The sequence below is a fragment of the Tachypleus tridentatus genome, chromosome 10, assembly GCF_004210375.1.
Source record: "Tachypleus tridentatus isolate NWPU-2018 chromosome 10, ASM421037v1, whole genome shotgun sequence".
Taxonomy (NCBI): domain Eukaryota; kingdom Metazoa; phylum Arthropoda; class Merostomata; order Xiphosura; family Limulidae; genus Tachypleus; species Tachypleus tridentatus.
This window is the reverse complement of record NC_134834.1, coordinates 80,741,794-80,762,479: the sequence shown is the minus strand read 5'-3', so window position 1 is coordinate 80,762,479 and position 20,686 is coordinate 80,741,794. Positions and strand designations below refer to the sequence as shown.

Below are 20,686 nucleotides of genomic sequence, written 5' to 3'. Positions count from 1 at the left end.
ACTCCAAACTAGACTACAAGTCTCTGGTTCATGGTTTTGCCAAGACTTCAGCTTTGAGTATACTGGACTCCATTTACCATCTGGGGTCTTGACTTTGCATGGGGCTTTCTGCCCTTCTCCAGTCTAGAGTTTGTACACTAAGTCCCACAAACTTACTCTCAACCTCCACCACCTGCAACTTTCTTTGCAATATGCTTCTAAATTTTGATCTTTACCACAGCATCCCACCTGAGGTTGTGTCTTTCTTCCTAAGTGACTTATGCACCCCAGCTGGGATTGTTTCTTCACTCCTTAGTGGTCTATGCTCTTTCTGAATAGTCAGTGCCTTATTCTTCCTTCTAGCCCTCATATCCAGATGCAGCTGGGTGAATTGGATGACGTTGCTGTCTCCACTGATCAGCCTATCCTGTCATGGCTTATTACATTCCTTACCTGCAACCTTTCTTTAAGTTATCTGAGGTAGGTAGATATTCCTGATTGGAAGTATCATTATCTATTTTCGAACATCTTTCGAACCATTCTTCTATTACCATTTATACAAGTAACTCTGTGAGTTCTACCTTAGTCCGCTGTGGTTCGGTGGTTGCATACAAGATCCTCTTTACAGTTTCTGTGTTCACTGTCAAGTTGTATGCCATTTTTCTTGCTCTGGATCATGTAGAATCTATACAATACATCAATTGTACTATTTACATTGACATTCTTAGCTCTCTACTGGCCCTGGGATCGTTTTACAATAGTTCTCACCCTATTCTCGTCGATATTAGAAAAAAACTAGCCCACTTTTCTGTATTTTCTCATTCTATCCGATTTTTCTAGATACCTGGCAACGTCAGTATTTGCAGGAACGAGCTATGCTGACATCACATCTAAGTCTGTCTGTTCTGTTGCGGTTACGGCTGTTTCTGTTCCATATATGGACTGCGATCCTGTATTGAAGGCTAAGCTTCGCTCCAGTTGGCAGCCGACTTGGTGTGAGCAACATCATAACAAGCTATTCCGAATCAAGCTATCTGTTTTTCTTTACCGTCTTGTTGCTAGGCTGCGTATCGATCACAGTTCATCATCATTTTCTTTTATCTGAAATTTATCCACTAATGTGTTGCCTTTGTGACACTCAAGTCACAATAGCCCATATTTTACTGTCGTGCCATCGTTACGAATTTGAGAGAAGTCACCATTTCAGACACGTTATTTCTAAGGGTTTAGCCCCGATATTGGATGGTGTCACTGGCGATAATGACACTGTCTAACTTGATTATATTTTTATACTTTTAAGAACTATTGGCCTTTTTAACTCCCTTTAAATATTTTATTTGAATTTTGAACATTGTTCTGTTTCTAACTCGATTTTACAACAATTTTAACCCGTTGTTTGGTGCAGATACTCTAGTTGCTTTGCGCCAAATAACCCACCGATGCGAACTGATTTTGTAATTCCAGTTTATCTGGTTCTAGAATTTAAGAGTCATAGTTTTATTTGTTACTACCTAATTTGCTGCATATTTTTTCAGGCCTGGCATGGCCAAGCGTGTTAAGGCGTGCGACTCGTAATTTGAGGGTCGCAGGTTCGCATCCCAGTCGCGCCAAACATCCTTGCCCTTTCAGTTGTGGGGGCGTTATAATGTCGCGGTCAATCCCACTATTCGTTGTTAAAAGAGTAGCCCAAGAGTTGGCGGTGGGTGGTGATGACTAGTTGCCTTCCCTCTAGTCTTACACTGCTAAATTAGGGACGGCTAGCACAGATAGCCCTCGAGTAGCCTTGTGCGAAATTCCAAAACGAACAAACAAACAAAGCATCTTCTTTTTTGCCACAAAAAATGACTGGAATTTTGTTATTAGATGAGTATATTTCCATGTTCTTCATGTTTGAAAGACAACATCAATGAAGCCGTTGAAGTATCTTATATAAAAATAAAAGTAGAATTCACAGTATATAATAACAAGCATACAAAGTCTTAAGTTTCATAGTTTTTTTAATATTAATTATGCAAAATTGATTCAGCATCTTTATAATTGGCTATAATTTGGATTGAATAGGTTCTAATCATTCTGTAATTATTATTTAATTAGTAAGTGATTATTTGTCTACGATTTAGGTTTTATTTGTTATTTGTGAAACGTTTGGTCTTTTTTTGCAGCACGCATGACATTTATTGAATTTTTTATGATTATATTACGACCACTTTCAGACCATCATTCATTCATTTCAAATGCGTATTTATATTGAAATCTATTTCACATTGCAAGCTAACAGCCTACGCTTCTGTACATATGCGTGCGATGCTCATTTAAAAGAACAATATCCGTTTAGCACGTGTGCCAACCGATATTTTTTCCATTTTTAGCGTAGCTCTTATTGGCAATTTGGTGCATTGAATTTGTAATGAGCATTTATACATCGCTTATTTTAGTGCTATTTTTACATGTGGCGTAGTATATGGTATTGTCTTTATATAAAAAAACACCAGTCACATGTTCTGTTAGCAATTTGTTTGTTTGTGAGCCTCCCTCTACCAGTGATGTAATGGGACGCCTGTGGACTTGCAACACTAAAAATAAAGTTTTCATACCCGTGGTGGGCACAGCGCAGATAGCCCATTGTGTAGTTTTGTGCTTAATTAAAAAACAACAACAAAAAGAAGTTAATTTCGTGCAAAGCTACTCCAGGGCCATCTGTACTAGCTGCCTCTAATTTAGAAGTGATGGATCACAGGGAAGGCCAAAGCTACTCCAGGGCCATCTGTACTAGCTGCCTCTAATTTAGAAGTGATGGATCACGGGGAAGGCCAAAGCTACTCCAGGGCCATCTGTACTAGCTGCCTCTAATTTAGAAGTGATGGATCACAGGGAAGGCCAAAGCTACTCCAGGGCCATCTGTACTAGCTGCCTCTAATTTAGAAGTGATGGATCACAGGGAAGGCCAAAGCTACTCCAGGGCCATCTGTACTAGCTGCCTCTAATTTAGAAGTGATGGATCACGGGGAAGGCCAAAGCTACTCCAGGACCATCTGTACTAGCTGCCTCTAATTTAGAAGTGATGGACCACAGGCAAGGCAACTACTCGACACTATCCACCGGTAATTTTTAAGTTACTCTTTACCAATCACTAACGGGCCAGGCATGGCCAGGTGGGTTAAAGCGTTCGACTCGTAATTTGAGGGTTGCGGGTTCGAATCCCCGTCACACCAAACATGCTCGTCCTTTCAGACGTGGGGGCGTTATAATGTGACGGCCAATCCCACTATTCGTTGGTAAAAGAGTAACCCAAGAGTTGGCGGTGGGTGGTGATTACTAGCTGCCTTCCTTCTACTCTTACACTGCTAAATTAGGGACGGCTAGCGCAGATAGCCCTTGTGTAGCTTTGCGCGAAATTCCAAAACAACAAAACAAAAAAAACAAACCAATCACTAATGAGACTGACTGAGGCCTTATAACATCCCCGTGGTTGAAAGGGCATTGCCTGGTGGTTGCTGTGCACGATTCACAAACCTCACTTCCTCTTATCGAGTAGGCTTGCTCTTTCAACTACATGGATGTTATACACTGTAAACACGAGTGACTTCAATAAATTTCTACGTATTTGTAGTATAACTATCTTGTTACATATTACTAGTGATTCCCATTGTGCCTTCCAAGTATGATACACATGTAAAACATTCCAACACAAAGGGTTTTTATTTTTCATGTATATATACTTTAATGTGTATATATGGAAGAAAAATCTGTATATTTTATATCAGAATCTGTAACCCATGGATCATTATGGAACAGGAATGACAGTTAAGATATACTAGAACAGCCGCTGCAAATTTTGCTGAAGGTAGTCTGTAAACTTGGTCTGGAACATTTGTAACAGCCCTACGTATTTGTTGGATGAAATGTTGGTAATATGCTGATATGAGTGCTACTTGTCTTTAATTTGCTTATTTTTTGTAGGATTTCATCCACTATCATTGCTTATTTTAAGTTATACGTTGTAACAAATATTTCCAGGCCCGGCATGACCATGCGGTTAAGGCACTCGACTCGTAATCTGAGGGTCGCGGGTACGAATCCCCGTCACACCAAACATGCTCGCCCTTTCATCTGTGGAGGCGTTATAATGTTACGGTCGATTTCATTAGTCGTTGGTAAAAGACTAGCCCAAGAGTTGGCGGTGGATGTTGATTACTGAAAGGACAGCTAGAAGGGCTCTTGCAGCTTTGCGTGAAATTAAAAACAAACCGAAACAAACAAATAATTCCCGTATTTTAAGATGTGAGTGCGTTATAAAAATGATCTTTAGTCTTATAGCGTATGTGGTAAGGTGCTACTAACTGGCTATCTTCCCTATGGTCAGCAGTTTAAACTTAAAGACAATACCAGATAAATTTGGTGCCTTGCTATTATAAATACAAAATTACAGTTCTGAAACATTACACACGTTATTATTCATCTTTCAAGTCGGAAGCTCTGAATAAGATATGAAAAGTTTTTTGTGGTGAATGTTGTGTTATAAACGAACTGGTATAATATGTTGATGATTTTCTTCGTTGTTTTTATATTTGCAGCGAGTTGGTTCAATGATGACAGTAAAATATGCGCACGCATTGCAATAAAAAGACAGAAATGGTACGAAAAATTTACGGTCTATCATTTCTAAATTAGTATAGAACAAAATAAAGTTATTTTTGGTTTTAATTTAGTCCCCCGCTGATACAGCGGTAAGTTTACGGATTTATCACGCTAAAATCAGGGGTTCGATCCCCTTTGGTGGACTCAGCAGATAGCCCGATGTGGCTCTTACTGTAAGAAAACACACACACACGGTTCTAATTTAAATCACACTTAACTTTCTTGTATGAAAATCTTATCAGAAACAAATGTTTCAAGTTTATGTGTATAACCCCGTTTAATATGAACGTTTAGAAATGCTTTACCCCCATTACTGTCTTCGCATAGTGGTACCTGAGTACTAACTAACTCTGAGAAAAGTGTCACCTTAATTTTTTATGACTAGAAGGTTAAACGGGAGGAACAAAAGCTCGTAACATCATTGTACGTCACGTTAAGTTTGAGAGCTAAAAATAGGTTTACCTCACGATAGACATTCTGTACTCAGCTCTTTCAAAGGTTCAGAGAGGACCCGTTCTCTTTTATCTTTTGTAAAACTTAACAAATTAAACGAACGAACGAACAAACAAGTATCAAGATTTAAGACCCAGGCCAAATGACTCTTCTGCCCTCTGGTAATATCTATTTATTATCGGTATTTCCAGAAATGACATCTTTATTTGATGTTACAATAAGAAGGCTTAAAACTGTGCATTATAGTGAATTCGAAACAACGCTGTTATTTTTTAACTTTTACATGCGTAAAAGAAAGTTACTTGCCGTATTTAAAACCAAAAAGAAGAAAAGTTTTATATTTTATACGATGTAAATCTGGTATGTCCTGATTGTCACTGTACTTATGTTAAACCGATAGTCAATCCAACTATTTGATTAGAGTAACCTAAGATTTGGTCATGGTTGGCCTTCACTAGCTGCATTCCCTCTAGTTTATTACTTATAAATTAGGAACAGATCTCGCGCAGCCAGCTTTCAAGCAGCTTTGCACGAAATTTAACAAATAAACGATGTTTAATTAGAAATCGTATCACAGCACATCACGATATACCGTTGCGTTCCAATACACGTTATGATAACGTAAGTTGTTTTTCGTGTATAGTGTACAAAAATAGCATGAAATACATGTTCAACTGAGTTTTAGTTGTATAACCTTACACGTATTTTGAAACAACAAAAATAGAGTGGGCGGAAAAATGGAGTATCTTTGAAAAATGTTGTTTTGTTACATTTTCGAGCAGACTTTTCGTTAATTCTTAAGCCTACAGTGATATTCAATACGTAAACCATCCCTTATACCACTAACAATATAGATGTAGGGGAATTACCTTCAAAATGTTTCAATTTTGGGACGTTTCTTAACAAACTGCTGGTACGTAGTCTAACCATATTTATTTGTTGTATATTGTAAATGTGGATTTTTATTTTATGGACTTGCATATGTTTTAAATGTTCAGTACAAGAGCTTCAAACATTAGTCTGAAACTCCATTGTTGAAACTTTTCAAAATTTTGATTTTAACGCTTTTCACTCTTTAGATTATGAAGATCCCCACCCTAATGGGTGGGTGTAGCTGTATATAGTGTTATCTTTACGTGTAAACAATCACAAAAACACACCAGTGACTTAGTATACAGATCTTAAACGCTAAAAACCGGGTTTCGATACCCATGGTGGGCCTAGCATGGCCAAGCGCGTAAGGCGTGCGACTCGTAATCCGAGGGTCGCGGGTTCGCACCCGCGTCGCGCTAAACATGCTCGCCCTCCCAGCCGTGGGGGTGTATAATGTGACGGTCAATCCCACTATTCGTTGGTAAAAGAGTAGCCCAACAGTTGGCGGTGGGTGGTGATGACTAGCTGCCTTCCCTCTAGTCTTACACTGCAAAATTAGGGACGGCTAGCACAGATAGCCCTCGAGTAGCTTTGTGCGAAATTCCAAAACAAACAAACAAAAAAACCCATGGTGTGGAGAACAGTGTTTAACTAAAAAGAAAAAAATGAATGAAGAAACCATTGTAAAAAAACTTCGCACTTTGAGGATTTATACATTTGATTAAAAAAAACTGGACATTGTATATATGGCATTTCATAAACTGTCACAATGTGCACAGTATGGTAGCACTGTTAGTCAGTAAGTTAAGGTAAAAAGCCAATGCAGACATAAGTTATTCTGGACAGTGTTCATTGATTTTTTGATTGCTCTACACACTGACCTGCATTTTATGCAGTTCACTTGTTTAAAGAGAGGGTAAGAACTCAATGTATTGGTTGCCACTATGACCTACTAAGTCGTTTATTAAAACGCTTGAAGTACGTCGAATTAAGTTATGTCTTTAAAGACATAGTACAGAAAGAACAGCTAAGAAAGTTCTATTCCAAAATATGTTAATAAAGACATTGTGCGGAAAGTATGGCCTTGAAAGTGTATATATCAATAAGTTTGAAGTATTAAGAATTTTTAATTATAGATATTAACGAAAAACCTTGTCTTAAGAAAGTTAATGTGAATAATGACGAAGACAGTAATAAGTTATGAAGACTGAAGTAAAGAGGGTCGCTTAAAAATGAACATTAAAAAGGCCTATGCGATACATGTTTTCCTGCAACGTTATTATATGTAATATTTGAGCAACTCAATTGATGTCAGGTGGTACGCGGATATGTTGTGTTTTCTTTATAAACCAATCAAACATAAGTAATTTATTGAAACTAATGTGGATAGAAGTTTAATAATGGTAATTCACTGTACTGTATTCTTATAGTGCTAACAATTTTGAAACTATTTAGTATTTATTCTTGTTTGGCTTTAAGACTTATGTTAAAATTCGAACCTCGATCTCGCCAATAGTCGTAGCCCATGCGTATCTCTTCACTTTCAAAAGCCATTAACACATTATCATTTATCAGTGTTTTTTTTTTTTCCGTATGGGTGAGGCGTTGCCTAGTGGTAAATGAGTCAGAATGTTAATTAAGAGTCAATGGTTCGCAATCCGTCTCTGCAAAACCGCGCTCACAATTTGTAGGCGTGGATGAGTTATATGAGTGACGATGAAATTTTGATATTCAACTTGAATAGCCTTAAAATTTGCGATAAATGTCGTTAATAGACCCCTTTATGACAGTTATTGAAATAATTAGAATGTTGTTGACATGTATGTATTAAGATTACATTTCTGTAAATCTGATATTTAAAAGAAATATGTTAACAGTGTATTTATGAGTTGTTAATAATTAAGAAAGATTACAGGAATTTGATATTTAATCTTTATGATGTCACCGATGTCTTTATGATGTTACATGGCTCGTAAAGTAATGTTGTAATGTATTACGTAATAATGGTGCAGTCCAGGCAGATTTCTTGGATAATCTTTGCAGATCGGAAATTATTGAAACAGATGAAAATTCGTAGCTCCTTCATATTTCGTTAACAGGTCATATATGACTGTGTGTTAGAACTTATAACTGTTAATAACTAGATTTAACTATTACTGTTTACTTACGAACTTATCCCTGAATAATATTTTATAATTAAGAACTTTGTACTGATTATCATAAAACGGTGAAAATGGAGGATAGTCCATTCTGGGATTATTGGATATCGTTATCTTTGATGTTTTGAATGTTTACGAACACAATGCTAGATGCAAAAAGCCTTCAGCAATGCGTGTTCCACCTGTGCGTGATTCACCAAGTTTGTGTTGGAAGAAACCTGTTCAACTTTATTATTATTGTGGCCGACGTAAAACGTTTCTTCGTGAACATGGAGTGTTTTATAAACGGTTTCTTACGTACCTTTGACTGGAATTAAGAAACGAAACGAAAAAAACATTAAATGAAAGCTAAAGTATCTTTAAAATTAAATATCAAATGAAAGCCAAAGTAATACCGAACACAACATGTAATGAATGTCAAAGTTGTATTTTGTAAACCTTAATTATTTGTGTTATGTTAATTTTAAAAGTTTCTATTTTTTGATTTCAATAATAATCACAAAAAATGTAATTTTTTCCTCTAAAGTTGAGTTAAACATTTTATCAAGAAATTACTGAAAATATAACGTGCAGGAATCTGTTGAAATTATGTAGGGAATTTACGGTACAAACCGCAGCGTGAATCTTTGCATAAACTCTGACTTTAATTTAGAGTAATTATTGAATTTGACCTTTGTCAAAGAAGGACTGTGATATCGTTACATGAAACTAGAATTTCTTCTTTTTTTTAACAATTTCAGTCCAATATATTTAAAATGGCTTGTACCAGATTTGAGTGAAATTGTCTGTGCATGCGTTTTAGAATTTCGCGAAAAGCTATACATAGTTTTCCTTAATTTTTAATCGGTAAACTAGAGGGCGGGCAGATACTCAACGATATCCACTGTTAAATTTATATGAAAAAACGGCTCGTTTGGGTTGATAAAATATTTTACATAGAAGAGCGAACAACGTTTCGACCTTCTTCGGTCATCGTCAGGTTCACAAAGAAATAGGTAACTGACCGGAAGCTGACCACATGTTTGAAAGGGGTTGTGTAACTGTGTGTCGAAATGTAGAGGGCGGTATTAGATGTTTGAATATATAATTTTATTTATTTATTATATTAATATAGGTATAAAGGCGTTCCTTTATATTGGTTTATTTTGGGTTTAAGTTGTTGTATACCGCCTCTACATTTCGACACACAACCCTTTCAAACATGTGGTCAGCTTCCGGTCAGTTACTCTTTCTTTGTGAACCTGACGATGACCGAAGAAGGTCGAAACGTTGTTCGCTCTTCTATGTAAAATATTTTCTCAACCCAAACGAGCCGTTTTTGCATATAAATTTCTCAACAAGTGGGTTTCTCGACATCACTGATATCCACTGTTAGCTCTTATTTGACCAAATAGTGCGATTTGACCGTCACTATAATAGTGTACTCGTTCCTCTCTCCTACACTGGCAAGTTTACGGATTTACAATGCTTCAGGGGATTAAGTCCCCTCGGTGAACTCGGCAGACAGTCTGATGTGGTTTTGCTGATTAGAAAACACACATACTTATAGTGCACTTACGGTTCCAAAGGACAGAGTACGTTTTCGCAGCAACGAGATGTAAACCTTGAACATTCAGATTCACAATTCTACCTCACTGACAACAAGAATACATCCAGCTAGGTGTAGAATTTAATATTGTAATTTGTAGGAGAATGGGTGAAGTTTTAAGTTTTAAGCCCAGTTCTGTTAGAAACTATCCTGTGCTCTAAGAAACCTATTTGTAAATGGAGAGCTACCATATGAACGTCTCTATACGACCTCTAAACGTAAGAGTGAAGGTAAAATGTCCTTAGTTCTAAAAAAGCTACAGATATAAAATGACGATTTAAAGGCTATATGGAATTTAATCTGTCGGTAGAAGGACCTGAGTAGATTGTTGAGTTGCGTTTTAAGACCTTCGGTCACGAAAAACTGACCGCTCTAGGCGTCGCGCCAAGTTTTGAAATGTTGGGTTTCAGAAGGCGTTAACTGGTAAAAATAGACTATTTGGCTCTACTATTCAGAATCTTTATTCAAATTTGAAATCCGTGAAATATGAAAAAAGATACATCTGTATATAGCACTAATGGTTTTATAGGTCTCAGCGTTTCCATCTTCTCCAGAATCAATATCGTACAGCTGACTTTCTTCTAATTTAATTCAGTTTTAATTTATCAGGGTTATTGCTCTTCTTTTACACTTTCAGAATCATTTATTCGCTTCCAAATTAATAACGTTTGCTTTATTCAACCATGAATCCAAAGGTAAGCAGCATCTACAAACACTACAGGTGAAGCATAAAAACAAAACTCAAAATAACAAGCTCGGCATGGCCAATTGGTTACGGCTCTCGTCGGGCTGTTATAATGTGATTGTTAATCCCACTATTCGTTGGTAAAAGAGTAGTCCAAGAGTTAGCGGTGGGTGATGATGACTAGCTGCCTTCTCTCTAATCTTACACTGCTAAATTAGGGACGGCTAGCGCAAATAGCCCTCGAGTAGCTTTGCGCGAAATTCAAAACAAACAAACAAACATTTCTAAATTTGGGTCAGTTTAATGTTAAGACAGGGGAAGGGAGGCTTTGCAATCACTGTTTTATCAAGTAAGAAATAACAAGTGCCAGAGGGAATTTGGAACATGTTTGGATATTATTCGGTGGATCGTATTCTACACACTGCCGAGCGTTATTGGCGGTTACCCTGGTGGTCTGAGAATATGCAGGAGTTTGGGACCGATAGTGCGTTCTGAAGAAGAGGATTAAACCTTATTATTCGTTCAGACAAGAACTGCCTATGACTGCTGTTTACCAGCTGATTTCTCTACGAACAGCTAGTTAGCGCAAGAAGCCCTTGAGTAATGTTTTGCAAATGTCTAGAAATAAACAAAAACGAACCTATACTGCACAGACAAAGCAGCTACACGTTTTTTATTCAAGCAGTGTATGTTATATATATATATAGACGAAGACACAACTACCATTTGATATCTTGTTGAGTTTGTTGGGATGATCAACCGAAATTTTTAACACATTTCGATAAACAGTTTGGCTTTGGCTTGTGATATCAAATCGAGACAGTGTATTATACATGTCAGTTTATTGGAGAGATTTATGAACGCCACAAGAAGAGCTCTTAAGACAGCCAGAAATAAGACTAAAATTAAACTCACTAATCTATTTTTCTCGTGTAGACACGTAAATGGGTGGAATTCATGCGAACGTGTCTAATGTACTGTTTCCATTCCTCGCTTGTTTTGAAACAGTACTAGTCTATCCATTTTTAGCGTCTGGTGCATTTTGACGTCTAGTACTTGGTGTGGAAAATAAGGTTAAGTAAAGTAACAGTTGTGTCTAAGTAGGATCAACAGGTTTTGATTTACCAGAAATAAGTTTTACTGAATGAAATAGTTAATATTTTCGGGAGTCTTTCTTGTGGTAAAAGTCGCAGTTGGTTCGTCTGTGCCAAATTTAGTCTTTAACATGCTCCCCACTAGTACCGCGGTAAGTCTACGGATTTACAACGCTTAAATCAGGGGTTCGATTCCCCTCGGTAGTCTCAGCAGATAGCCTAATGTGGCTTTGCTGTAAGAAAACACACACAGTGTTTCGCGTCATCCATTTTTTATGGCTAGCTGGGTTAAGGCGTGCGACTCGTAATCTGAGGGTCGCGGGTTCGCATCCTCGTCGCACCAAATATGCTCGCCTTTTCAGCCGTGTGGGCGTTATAATATTACGATTAATTCCGCTATTCGTTGGTAAAATAATAGTTCAAGAGTTGGCGGTGGGTGGTGGTGAATAGCTGCCTTCTCTCTAGTCTTACACTGCTAAATTAGGGACGGCTAGCGCAGAGCGCCCTCGAGTTGCTTTGCGCGAAATTCAAAAACAAACAAATCTTTATCACAAAAATTGATTAAATATTGAATCGACTAAAACAATCATCTAAAATAGTATTTTTCTTATGGAAACAACCTGTACGCCTATGACTGGCCGACGAGGATTAGTCCTACTTTACTAATTATTTGTACTTTGCTCAATACAGAAACGTTAATCTCGAAATTTGATTTCAACAGACATCTTTTAAATATGTAAATGTCATCGTGTATTTGATTTTCATCAAGATGACTGACATTGATTGAAACAACATCACAAAATTGTTAATACCTTTACGTTTTTATTCACACGTTTGAATTGAATGGATTCCTTAAAGTCAGTATTAGGTCAGTGAAAAGTTACTGCAAAAAACTGGATACTTAACATGTGACGCTTTTAAGTAAATCTTTTGTCGTAATGTTTCTATGATTCCACTTGGTAAACAAGGCTTAGCTCAGATCTTCCCATATGTTTGTAAATTACTTCTTTATCCATCCTCTCGTTGTTGTGATATAAATTTTAAGGATTGTACTAGACCTTATTGGACAATCGTGTCGATAAAAAAGGATCACTGTGAATGTTTTTATTTGTAAGATATAGTTTACTGCATCCTATAACAATGATGGCGAACCTATGGCACGCGAAAAGATTTTGCTGTCACGCAGCGTGCAGTGCCGCCTCTTGATTCTTTAAACCCTAACGCGAACCCAGAATAGATAAATATATATATATATATCATTATTGCCAACTTCAGCGCTAATGATATTTTCCAACTTGGGAGAAGTGACAAATGTTCACAAGAGACGTCTCACGCCGTCTTGGCGCCAACTTTGCAGTTGCAGGAACATTTGACAATGGATGACACGTTTCGAATTCATCGCAGACCCATTGTACATTGTACACATTTACCCATTGAGTAAAAATAGAAATAAACTGTTGGTACTGGCTTCGTTCTGCTTATATTTTTCTTTCATTGTTTGTGAATGAATACTGGATATTTAGTGATAATAACCGTAAACATGCATTTATTTTTTCACAGCAAATATATGAATTATATTGTTAAAGATATGCTATTTGGCGTGGCATGCGTATATATTTTTGATCAGTTAGTTAATTATATATTTATTCTTATATCAATGACATAAATGTTCATCTGCTGTTATGTTACTGTAAGCTAAATTATCATAAATAAGTTAATTGGTGAGGTATTTTTAAAGTGTATTCACCCTTTTCAGTTTGTCAGCTCAACCAGCATTGCAATACAAAACATTCAAATGGACGGAGCAGCAGCAGAGATTTTCAAGAATTGTGGACTGAAAGATTTAACACGATCAAAGAGGGTGATAAAGCATCATGTATCTTATGTTCTGAAACAGTTGTGTGCAGGATTTCTTCTGTAAGGTGGCATTATGAAACTGTTCATAAATGGATTTGTGATAAAAGTGAGAAAGAACAAAAAGAACGCATTTCTCGAGAAGTCAGCAACAACAACATGCAGTCAAATGTTTTGATGAAACTTGTTTCAGGTAGTTCCAACTTAGTTGCTGCTGATGTAGAGATTTCAGAGATTATTGCTTAACATGGAAAACCACTTAATGATGGGGAATATATTAAAGAATCATGGATAGAATGTGTTCCTTAACGTTTTGACGGTTTTCCAGAAAAAGCAAAAAAAAAAAAATTCGCATTAAGGAAATACCAGTGAGTAGAAACACAGTAAAAGATAAAATATTAAAGATGGAAACAAACATAGCAGAACAACTAACAAAAGATATTGGCTCATGTAAATTCCTTTCCATTTGTTTTGATGAAAATACTGATCATCAGATAGGCAAGCCAATATTGCACGATTTTGTGGGGGTGGTGAAATATGCGAAGAAATGGTCATCTTGGTAATGTTACCTGAACGTACCACAGTGGCTGAAGTATGTGAGGCAGTAGTGAACGAATTATCCAATCGATGATCTTTCAATAATAGTTTCCGTGACAACTGATGGTACACCAAACATGATTGATAAAGAGGCAGGTTTTATAAATCTGTTTGCAAAATATGTTAGAAATCCACTGGTAGACTTTTATACACAAGGAGGCTTTGTGTGCAAAAGCTGGCCTTAAGGAGCTTGAAAAAGTGATGGAAATTGTAACCAAAGGTGGTAATTTTATTTCTGCGTGTGTTTTGAAAAAATATAATTTCAGAACTTACTGAGAGAGGCAAATTCGGTGTACACAGGACTACTTATATTCGACAAAGTTTGTTGACGAAGTATCGGTTATATCCTTAAACGATTTGTTGAGTGTTTGGATGAAATTTGTTTGTTTTTGACAAATGAAAAATGTTCTTGTCAAGAAGTAAATGATATTGTGTGGATTTGTAGATTGATGTTTTTTTTTTACAGATGTTTCCTAACATTTAAATCACATAAACACCAAATTACAGGGATCTGGCAAAACACTTGATGTTATGTTTGATAACGTAAAAGCTTTTGAAATCAAACTGAAAATTTTAATGTGATTTTAAAATGGCACTTTTAAATATTTTTAAAACCTAAAAAATACATGACAGATCTTGAAGTTCATGAAAAAATGTATATTTGGAACTTGCAAATGCAATTTTCAAGCATCATTAATTCAACTTTTGAACAATTTTCTTTAAGATTTAATAAGTTCAGGTTATTTGAAGAAACTGCAAAATTTATAAAGTATGCAAAAGTGTAACGTCAGACAAACTGAATTTGGAAATGTTGCAGTGGAGTGACTTGAACAATTTTAAAATGCAACCGATTGATTTACAAAGCAGCTCAATTTGGAGGAAAAAAAATTGTCGACTTAAGAGCTGAACTGGAAAGTACTGAAAGAGATCGGTTATTGGTTGGAATGACAAAGAAAGTTGTAGAAAATGAGGTTCTAAAACTTTTGACTGTATGAAACATTTCGCAGTATTAACAGTATTTTCATCAACATATTTATGCGAGTCATTATTTTCAGTGGTGAACTTTGTAAGGTGTAATTATATGAATAGACTTGCTGATGAAACTAGTGCTGCATGCATAGCTCTTAAAACAACCAAAATACAGGTCTAATGTAAAATATAAAATATCTGTCATCAATGGTGCAGCAGCAAAAGTCTCACTAAGAGTAAAATATGCTTAATTACCTTTCCTTGTTTTATATATATATATATTTATATTACATAGTATGAACCAAAGCTTATTATTTCACAAAATGCTTTCTCTCAAGAGTAAAACAACGAATAAACGTAAATATCCAAGAGAACTCCTTCTTTTTCCTTAAAAAAAGTCCATTATTATTGTTACTAATTCATTAATTTAATTTTTTTGTGAATTACTATAGTTATTAATAACATGTAACTCCTAACTATGTTTCATTTGAAATAATTCAGAATAATAATAAATGATAATCTGCTGGTAAAAATTACCATGGGCACGCGAGAAAATGTTTTTAAAAAATTATCCCCAATATGGGCACACATTGTCAAAAAGTTCGCCATCTCTGTCATATAACATAAAAGTGTTTAAATAATTATCCCAATTAAATTGTCTGTTTGTGTCTATCACTGTATGTTACGTTAACGTTTCAAAGTTGGAGCCAGTTCTTTAAATTCACTCTTTCATATGTTTATTTGAACCTTTTCATTTCGCTGAAAAATTGCGTTTTCGGAAATAAATTTTGGATCGAGTGTTTGAATTGTTACAAGTGTCAATGCATGATGGCAAAAAGCTGGGGATGACCGCAGTATTCTAAGTAGCTTTGCCATGAATAGAAATACATAAAAATGTATGCTAAAATATCTGAGAACTTCAACTTTACCGAAAAAATTAAGGTTGTTTTTATGTCTTATTTTTGAAGATACTTGAAAAACTTTAATGAAGTAACAATGTTAAAGTAAAACTCGTGATCATAAATACAACAAATTTTAAGTATTTTAACATAAGGTCTGAACAATCGAAAAAATATTTGAAAAAATAATTCGAATAGCTAGAAATTTGGGCCTGGCATGGCCTAGTGCGTTAAGGCGTGCGCTTCGTAATCTGAGGGTCGCGGGTTCGCGCCCGAGTCGCGCTAAACATGCTCGCCCTCCCAGCCGTGGGGGCGTTATAATGTGACAGTCAATCCCACTATTCGTTGGTAAAAGAGTAGCCCAAGAGTTGGCGGTGGGTGGTGATGACTAGCTGCCTTCCCTCTAGTCTTACACTGCTAAATTAGGGACGGCTAGCACAGATAGCCCTCGAGTAGCTTTGTGCGAAAATCCAAAACAAACAAACAAAGCTAGAAATTTCAGCTCTTTCTTCACTAATATATATTTTAAACAACACTTATTTGTTAGCGTCTAGTGAGTTCAAAGATTCGATAAAAAGATGTTCGAAGTTTAATATACCCATATCAAATGTTTTGATATGGGTACCCCCCCCCCAAGTACAGCGGTATGTCTACGAATAAACAACACTAAAACTAGGGGTTCTATACCGCTCGGTGGGCTCAGCAGATAACCCGCTGTGGCTTTGTTATAAAAAACACACGCACACCAATATAACTTTAATCGTATCTTTTTAATAAGCTAAAAGTGGCATTGACAAATTGTTTTTAAGTAACAATTTTTTTGGTCTGTTTCTTGAGTATAACGATTTCTTATAAGAAATTTCAGTTGAGATTTAATAACATGAATTACATAACCAGCTTTTTTTTAATACTCGTCGAAGTTACTCGCTAATTTCTACTTCTTGGTTTTGACAAATTTTCTTACAGAAATGTTTATACAGTTAGGTCTGTATAGTCAAAGCTACGTACTTTGTTCATGCAACGAATACGTTTCATATACTTTTGTTTTAATGAAACAAAATAATCATTTTAGTGAATGCATTAATTATTGTTGTTTTTATAAAGTACAGTACATATACGTTATTATCTGGGCTGGATGTTTATACCAGATAACATTCAGAACAGTCTGTGAGAGTATGTTAATCCGATGGGTTTTTTGAGACCACTACTATTGATATCGTCAGAGGTTCCTTTACCAAATCTTCTGAAAGAAGCTTTGTCAATTAGAGAGAAACTTCGTTTGTCAAGTCCTCCGAAGGCAAATCTGTCGATTTCGTCGAAGGTTCTTTTATCGAGTCCTCCAAAAGCAGCTCTGTCGATTTCATCGAAGGCTGTTTTATCGAGTCCTTCAAGAGCAGCTCTGTCGATTTCATAGAAGGTTCTTTTATTCAATCCTCCAAAAGCACCTCTGTCGATTTCGTCAAAGGTTCTTTTATCGAGTCCTCCAAAAGCACCTCTGTCGATTTCGTCGAAGGTTCTTTTATCGAGTTCTCCAAACGCACCTCTGTCAATTTCGTCGAAGGTTCTTTTATCGAGTCCTCCAAAAGCACCTCTGTCGATTTCGTCGAAGGTTCTTTTATTGAGTCCTCCCAAAGCACCTCTGTCGATTTCGTCAAAAGTTCTTTTATCGAGTCCACTGAAAGCGGATTTGTCAATTTTGTCGAATGTTTCCTTTCTGAGCTTTCCGACCCCTATCTTAATGTCTTCATTCATATACCTTTTAGGCTAAGGATCAGATAAAAATTCTTTGTTAGTAACTTATTCCACACTTCCTGAGACTGACTGATTACTGTACTCTATTTTTTTTTAAATACCTCTGGTTCCTGTCAGCACTTTCGTAAAGTGAATAAAGGGTCGATTCTATTAACTAAATATGAAAAGTTTGGACAAGTTAATTTAAATTTTAAATTGTGACAAAACAATAAACCTGGATAATACTATTAAATACCTGATGAAAATTTGACAAAAATCTAAAAATGCGTACATATTTAAGCTATAACACAGGAAAGGACTCGAAGTGTGATATATCCTTAAATTTATGAAGTATATAGCCGTGAATTTTTATATTGAAGCATTTATACGTACAAAATGTTAGACCAAAGAAATAGAAATTAATAAGGTCAACCAAGCATGAAAACTGCAAGTCCATAATATATGGTTTACAGAACATATAGCATTAGATATCTGCATACTTTTATTCCTATGTGTTACGTCCATCTTTTTTAACATGGAGTATCTAGATATACTGAAATATAACGTATATTGTTCAGGAGCTGTCCAACAAAGGTCTTTCTCTTTAGATACCTGGACCGAGTGTGGTTCAGTAGTGACTCGCGTTCCGCATTTTGGAGCCGTGAGTGAATTATAAGAGTGGCTGTCAAATACCACTATTGAGGCCAACAAGAGTTGACGGTGGATAATGTTGACTAATTGCCTTCCTCTCTTGGATGTCACTTCAAAATTAAGTTGGCTAGCGCATACAACCTTCGAGTACCTTTGCGCGAAATTCAGCAACGATACAGATCTGTGGAGTTATTGTATTTCTAAAGCTACTTAAGCTGTATGATTAACAAAACAAACAATGTTAACGAAACTTTGAAAATAAATAAAGTTGTTCTTATTCTTATTTGATACATCTTGTCGTTCATTATAATTTTATTAATTAATAAAAGGCAGTTTATAAGATTAATTATAATTATTTATGTTCTACTAGTAGATGTAGAAAACAACAACAATATAGAGATTTAGTTAAATCTAAAAATTACAAATATCTGATGTGAAATATTGATTTATGATCCGTTAAGTCTACAGCTATATAACTCTACTTAGCGGATATAAAACCTCAATGGTTTTAAATCAGTTATATTTATCCTATTACAGTGCTATGCTAAATTTATTTACTTTATTAATAACATAAATCAAAATCATGAAATTATGACTTAAACGTTTGAGTCTATATTAGGTAATAAAACCCATAATTTAGAATTGTAGGTTTCGAGATTTTTAGCAAAATCAGTAACAACCACAGACGATGATTTACATTCTTGGTACACTAACCACTACACTAACTTCTGCCTGAAGTCACTGTAAGGGAAAAAGAAATACACACATGGACAACGGTAAAGACAAAAGGATTTTTGTCCCTGAATGTTAATCACATATGTTTTTCTCGTTTCTTTCAAATGACTAACTTTTAGGTTTTTTTTTGTATTACATTGTACCTGCTACAGAAACATTGTTCGTACTTCAGAATTCTGGTTTACGATTCAGTAAAGCCTAACATTTCAGTGGCAGATTTAGGTGGTTGTGGTGGTGGTTAGCCACCCTCCTTTTATACATTGTTTAAAAAGTTTTATGTCACATTTTTAAAGATGTATTATTTAATAACACATTTAATTTATTTATTTATTAAATTGAAAAAAACAATAAATTACATATTTTCAAAAATGTAGCATGAATTATTTTTAAACACGATATAAAAGAGTGGGGCTACCTAATTCTACAGTGCGTATGCGTAACTCGTTAGAGTGTTCTGATTATGTGCCTACTGCTGGAAATATACTTTACTATCTCTATCCAAATACAGCACGCGTATAAGACAGGGCTGCCAACTTTGATGCGAAAATAATATTAGTTCATAAATTACATTTAATCTAAATAAAAACAGCTAGATGATTCGAGGCTTAGATAAGTGTATAAAAGCAATTTTGGAGTACAGGTTTTCCCATTTATTAATGTTATATGTAAATCATATATGTTACAATATTTTGAGAATATGTTGTAAAGGTTACCTGGGGTAAGCGCTTCCCCGTCACGGTCGGAAAGGCAGCTGCAAGAAACAGAAACAAAAATGCCGTTATTTGTATCATGTTGCGGTCAATTTATTTAGACGAATGTCAGTTTTTATGAAGAATGTATTCCTTTACTCAACTACACAATATATATATATGAACATAAAGTGAATAGCCAATAAAAGTCCTTTTCTGTAATGATTAGCAGTTGTCCTCAACCAATCATCAAAGTTCTGTTGCATGTTTTAGCAGTGTTGCATCTCGGAGTTTCAGGTAGATTTTAGTCCTGTTGAACATGCCATTTTGTGATGGATTTGTTCGATAAAAGAACTACCTGACTGATAAGCTTGAATGAGTTATAGTGCAAGCATTGTCTACTCTGGCGATAAGAGTACTCTTTATTTTTATAATTAGTAATGTGTTTGGTTGTTTAGAACAACTATTCAATCACTAATGGGTAAAACAAGGCACGTTTAAACGTTTAGCTTTGGTCAGAAGAACTCCCCTATCTCAAACAGATTTAATCGCCAGCTGCTTAAGTTAAGTACAATAGTAGCACCATATATTTACACAGTATATCATTATTATATAGCCATTTCTCTCTTACTCGATGACGTAAGACCAGATTAAAAAAATGGCTGCTATTAAATTATGCCTAACAAACAGAAAATTTAGTCTAACCATTCAAATTGGGTAATCATTTTTCTGTGCTAATAAGGAGGTTCAACTTACTCCAATCAATGATTATTCAGTTATATATATATTCATAGTAATACGTGGAATATACATTTCATTAATGCCAATATTTAAAACGATACTTTAAGGTCAAGATAGTCAAGAAATACGTATTTTATATATGTATTTGTTCGACTGTTGATTAAGTTTATAACTGCTTAATATTTGTGCTGTGTTACCTCAGAGTTCGAACTTCGAATTTTACTGTTTTGTGTAAAATTTTATATTTTTCATGATGCTAACCTACAGGCAATTTTCTGTATGTGTTTATAAAATTCATGGTGTTATCTTAAACCAAGGTATTCAAAACTTTTCCAGTTGCACTCAAAGCAA

General features: G+C 35.5%; 1 protein-coding gene and 1 long non-coding RNA gene across 2 annotated transcripts in view; one reads left to right on the top strand and one right to left on the bottom strand.

The window, feature by feature from the left end:
- Positions 1 to 5,080: 5,080 nt before the first annotated feature.
- Positions 5,081 to 20,686, top strand: part of LOC143229692 (uncharacterized) — a 27,950-nt gene continuing 12,344 nt past the window's right edge. The window contains exon 1 of the long non-coding RNA XR_013016001.1: positions 5,081 to 5,231. This is a non-coding gene — a long non-coding RNA (uncharacterized LOC143229692). The remainder of the gene's footprint in view (positions 5,232 to 20,686) is intronic.
- Positions 16,542 to 19,743, bottom strand: LOC143228133 (uncharacterized). The gene is made up of 2 exons (XM_076459449.1): positions 19,619 to 19,743; positions 16,542 to 17,552 (listed from the first exon to the last, which is right to left on the bottom strand). The coding sequence occupies exons 1-2, from the start codon at positions 19,694 to 19,696 to the stop codon at positions 16,944 to 16,946; spliced, it is 687 nt and encodes a 228-aa protein (XP_076315564.1). The 5' UTR covers positions 19,697 to 19,743; the 3' UTR covers positions 16,542 to 16,943.

What these genes read in the sequence shown, in the direction of transcription:
- LOC143228133 (XM_076459449.1), bottom strand. Translation starts at nt 19,696, where the DNA reads ATGATACAAATAACGGCATTTTTGTTTCTGTTTCTTGCAGCTGCCTTT. An exon ending in CGGGGAAGCGCTTACCCCAG is followed by an intron (nt 17,553 to 19,618) that starts GTAACCTTTACA and finishes TCTGATCCTTAG; the next exon opens with CCTAAAAGGTATATGAATGA.